At 29.2% G+C, this 5,482-nt stretch overlaps 1 protein-coding gene across 6 annotated transcripts in view; it reads right to left on the bottom strand.

Annotated features, from left to right (window-relative positions):
- Nucleotides 1–687: 687 nt before the first annotated feature.
- LOC106068816 (exocyst complex component 7-like) overlaps nucleotides 688–5,482 on the bottom strand; it is a 32,172-nt gene continuing 27,377 nt past the window's right edge. For 5 of the 6 annotated variants that reach the window (XM_056020681.1, XM_056020679.1, XM_056020678.1 and 2 more), the window contains exons 22-24: nucleotides 4,442–4,459; nucleotides 1,813–1,854; nucleotides 688–1,577 (exon numbers count right to left, since the gene is read on the bottom strand). In XM_056020681.1, coding sequence (XP_055876656.1) covers nucleotides 1,341–1,577; nucleotides 1,813–1,854; nucleotides 4,442–4,459 — 297 coding nt within the window. In that variant the 3' untranslated portion in view covers nucleotides 688–1,340. The remainder of the gene's footprint in view (nucleotides 1,578–1,812; nucleotides 1,855–4,441; nucleotides 4,460–5,482) is intronic. The other variant, XM_013228297.2, reaches the window with a different exon arrangement.

Genomic DNA, 5,482 nt, shown 5'->3' with positions numbered 1-5,482 from the left:
CTATTCTGTGTTTTTGTTTGTTTTGTAGAGCATTACTCACTGAAGAATCAGTTGTAAGATAAATAAGTGATTTTAAAAAAATGACTGCTATTGCTAAGTGCAGTGCAGTTGCTGAGTATGAAAATAAAACTGTTTGTTAAATATGATGAACTAATTTAGCCAGCACTTTAAAAAAGATGTAAAATTAAAGTGACTGGTCTTTCTCTTACACGATTTTTGGCTATGTAAATATACTAAAGCTTAGAAATAATTCTTTCGGGAAAGCACAAACCACCTGCAGAGCTATCATGTAAAGTTTTTTAAAAGGTCATGTGATGATCTTGTAACATGACATCACTTTTTGACTGAATGTAAGAACAATCTGTCGAAAAGTTAATGTTTGGCTATTTTTTAGAGCTAAATTATAATTCCTGGTATGTAACAGATACATTAAATATCTAACTTCATTGAGTGTCAGCTTGAAAGGCTAAAATACTCTCTTGTAAAAGCCTTGGACAGAAATCCTACTGTTGTGGGTAATGCACATACATCACCAAACAGGTCAATTACTTGTGGCTTTCAAAACTTTTCATTTTTAAAGATGTGATTCATCTCTGGTGACTTGTTAGTGTTTATGCTGCACATCCAAACAGGAAGAATGACATGCAAAAGTGCATAAACAGTTTAGTAATTACACACACACACAGATACTTTTGATTATTTGCTTTAATATAATAATGGAATGAAAAACTATCACAATTCAAAATATTGAAGTCATTCTTATTAACAGAATCAAAAAGGTATTTTATTTAAAGTAATTTTTGAAATAATAAAAAAAAAAAAAAATATTGCTTTAAAATGAAAAATGTAGATTAAAACTTGTTTTCAAACATTATTTGGATATCTACAATTTGAACTCAAGTTTATAAAAATTTGTTTTTGAAAACAGAAATTTTATATAGCTAGTTATAAGCTACATTTTTTATTTTAAAGCCATATACTGGACTAGAAGTTCACTGAAGCTATTATTAGAAATAATAATTCAACTATTCTATAAATATTACAATGACTGTTAATTAACTGAATAATATACAACAAAATACAAATTAAGAAATTCAATATTTTCAGTTCCATGCATCACTGACAACTGTACTGGACAATTAACAAATAATATGAGTACAAAGAAATGAAAAAGTTTTACAGCTATAATGAATGGGGAAAAAAGTCAACATTAGTAACAAGATAGTAAGACACCTGTAATGAGCAATACAAATAACTAAGAAGAATGCATCATCCAGATATTCTTAACAAACTTTCTCTATCGTTTGAACACAAAGTAAATGTGTGTTACTATTTCCCCCTTATTCTGAAGAGCTAAAGAACTTGTCTAGTAACGCTGCAACATCAGAGGGCTGGTACTTGATATATTTATTTCTGTTCTTGGTAAAATTTAAGTGACTATATTTATTGTAGAACATAGTGTATCTGGGAATCATGTAGTCCTTGTTTTCAGCAATTAAAGCTGATTTCAATTCACTATCTGGCATAGCATACGTTTTTTGTACTCTGTAAATTTCCTCCAGCTCTTTGTTGAATCCCTTCGAGAAAACAAAAATGATATGAAAGATGTAATGAATTTCAGTAATAAAATGTGTGGATGTTACTTGCTAAGTCTATTATGCAAGGGGACTTTCTTTTCTAAAAAGAAAAGTCAATTTGTCAAAAGTTTAAATATATCAATAGGTGTTAAATATAATTGTTTTAAGAACAGCTAGATTGAAAATAAAATCAATACTGGTAATCTACATTAGTTTTATCACTTGCACTCCATACCGTGAATTTGTCTTTGATGTTTTGTCTTTCTTTATCTTTGAGCTGAAAAACAAATAATGCTCATGAAAAAAAAAAGTATGCAGCAATGTTTTACAAGGAAGTAAAATAACATCTTATCGCAATGATGCATGCACTTTGTTTAACAACAAATGGTTAGTGAGGAAATCTAATTTGAGTTAAAAAACATACTTCTGTATAAGAATAACATGCTCATTACCACAGCTTTAAGACAAGTATCATTTATCAAAACCCCATTATATAAGTGTTATGGCATCACAGAATTTTTTATTTTTTTTTAAGTTCATTGTCATAGCAAAAGCCATTGTGAACTATAGTCTATATTGTATAACCTACACTGATTGGAATGGAAATTAATTTCTAAAAAAATGAACCATATTTCTATTGTTACTCTTTTCTTTTTTCTCTAACATACTTAAAAGAAAGTAAAGCCTTGTTGCTGTCTTTGAAAAAAAAAACTAGACACATTAAAAAGCACTGAAAGACAATGGTATATTTTAGTAAATATGGTTACACTCAAAACTATACCTTACAAGCATATATGATATTTTGTTTTCCAGAGAGAAGTTATCTGCTCTTTTAACAACATTATGAAAAATATAATATGCATTGCAACATCATTAAATCTCACTATTTTTTTAAATGTATTTAATTGGGTTATAACAAGAGAATGGTAAGATAAACTTAATAACAGCCAAATACTTAAGTAAGAGAGTTCAAATTTAGGTGTACAGCTTGTGGTACCAGAGGAGATTTTGGTTTCTGAAATTATCTAATATTTGATGTACTTAGCACCAGAAAGCAAACTGAACTTAGCTAAAATATACTAATTATAATTTCTCTATCTTTATCAAACAGATATAAAAGAACAAATAAAAATATAAAGCATATTATTCAGGAGTATCACTTTTAAAAAATTAATTAATGTTTTTTTCAGTTGGGACAGTATATTTATATATTAACAATAAGAAAGTTGTATAGAAAGTTTCACAAAACATTTGAAATATATGTTTCTCTTGTCTCCCTCACTCTTACTATTAGCTTTGATAAAGTTTTAATTATGATAAATAAAATAATAATAGTAGATAGTATTAAATCTTTGTAAATTTTTATTATTAATTATTATACAGTACATATCTACTATTTACAAGGTCACATATATATATATATATATATATAAATAAATATATATATATATATAAATAAATAAATATATATATATTTATTTATTTTCAAAATATATCTCACAAATACATTTTATATGTATACTCAAATACAGATATATTACTATGTATATATATAAAAAGTGAAATGTACGTATTTATGAACATATTGAGGTAAATGAATTGATAAATAATTGTCATTAAAAAGAAAGAAAACATTAGACATTACAAAAGCATCAACTTCCTTTCCTTACCTAATTATAACTAATACAGATTATGACCATGGCAGTTTTTATTTTTTAAATTTTATTTTCTATAATGAGTCCAATAGAAAAACAACAAAATATTTGATGCAATATTTAGTGTCAGATAACCAGATCAGTAACGTATCCTACAATAACCTGATCAGAAAGACCCAAGGATTCCAGCTCTCTAGGCCTCAATGTTGCCTCTCTGAGCTTTCATTATTTTTTTCCCCTTGCCAACATGGGAATGATAGCCCAGTTAAACAAGTCTGCCCCACAGTTCCACAAAGGAGCCATCACTAGAGAACCGTGGCTGTAGAGGCGGTCATTACCCATGGTTAGTGCAGTCTTTGGTTACTTGTAGAAAACAGGGTCCAGGAAAGGAGGCAAAGCACTATGTATAATGAATGCTACCATTGTGAAACCCTAAGACATGACTTGGGTTGAAGAGCTCCAGGTCCACAACTGTCTGTAAGTGGAAATCCTTCCTAATGGGATAATGGGGACACATAATTGCTGTGATTCTTTAATGTTTTTTTTTAAGATCAGACAGAAAGAAAAAAGGCTAGAAAATCAAACAAAATCAATGTGGAGGTAACATATGTACAGGAAGCTCAAAATTGGAACCAGTGAAATCTGCCCATGTGGAGTGTCACCAGAGAATGCTGACCATGTCCTCCAAAACTGCTCTCTTTACCAAGAGGCCCGTACAAGATACTTAGCCCCAAAACACCCCAATAGAAAGAAAACTATATAGAGAGCTCCCTGATTTGGAAACCCCTGTGCAGTTCATCTCGTATATTGGTCTAGTCATCTGAATGCTCCAACATAAAAATGAGAATGAAGAAGAAGAAATGTGGAGATGATTTGCTTATCAGACTAAAACTTGTACACATGCATTGTGTTAAATAAAATTAGTTAGCTGTATTTGTAATTAAGGTCAAGTATTAAGGTTAATGAAATTGAAACAAGAATCTTCTCATTTGTGAATTGAATGAGAGAGCTTGTGCATATTTTCTTTTGTATGACAACTCTAAATACATCAGTGAAAAATGAAATGATACAATATAAATCATTAAATTCATTTAATAAAAAACCTATGGTTTTGTGTTACCATTCTTTTTTTTTTTTTTTACAATTTTTGTTGCTCACATAATTGTTATAGATATTAGTACAACATAAATAGTATCTATAAATAAATACCTTGTGTAACAGAGGCACCTGCATTAATAATTATTATTGTTGAAACAAAAAGACCATCAAATATGTTAAACATGATATATAGCTACTGGTCAAGGATAAGAGAGATTTTCAACACAAACCGAAGACCAATTTATGTTTTTTTTTTTGTTTTTTTTTTATTTGCTAAATGAAATGTATTCCAGTAATTATTTTTCTTTGTACAAAGCAGTTGATAATTTATAACTTAAAGTTCATTAAAATTCTAGAAATAACTTTGTATCAAATGTAACTTAAAAAAATTTTTTTTTTTTTTTTTTTTTTGTCATTCAATGTGCTTTTACCAAAATAAAAATTAACATTTGCTTCTAAAATAACTAAATTTTGTTAAAAAGGACAAGCATTTCTCTTTAATTCTATATTTAATTATCGGATAGTAAACAACAAAGGTTTTCAAATTTTAACACAACATGGTAGTGTGCTACAAATGGTCCAAGAGAAAGTGCTCAAAAAGTTTCATTTTTCTTAGACTATTGAGAGATTTGAGAAAAGAAAAATACTATATAAAGACAACACTATCAGTGCTAAGTACTATAACACTATCAGTGCTAACTACTACAACACTATCAGAGCTAACTACTTCAACACTATCAGAGCTAACTACTACAACACTATCAGTGCTAACTACTACAACACTATCAGTGCTAACTACTACAACACTATCAGTGCTAACTACTTCAACACTATCTGGCTAAGTACTACAACACTATCAAAGCTAACTACTACAACACTATCAGTGCTAACTACTACAACACTATCAGTGCTAAGTACTACAACACTATCAGAGCTAACTACTACAACACTATTAGTGCTAACTACTACAACACTATCAGTGCTAACTACTACAACACTATCAGTGCTAAGTACTACAACACTATCAGAGCTAACTACTACAACACTATCAGTGCTAACTACTTCAACACTATCAGTGCTAACTACTTCAACACTATCAGCACTAAGTACTTCAACACTATCAGTGCTAACTACTTCAACACTATCAGTGCT

Source organism: Biomphalaria glabrata, chromosome 2, assembly GCF_947242115.1.
Source record: "Biomphalaria glabrata chromosome 2, xgBioGlab47.1, whole genome shotgun sequence".
NCBI lineage: Eukaryota > Metazoa > Mollusca > Gastropoda > Planorbidae > Biomphalaria > Biomphalaria glabrata.
Note: the sequence above shows the minus strand (reverse complement) of the source record. Positions and strands in the feature narration are given on the sequence as shown.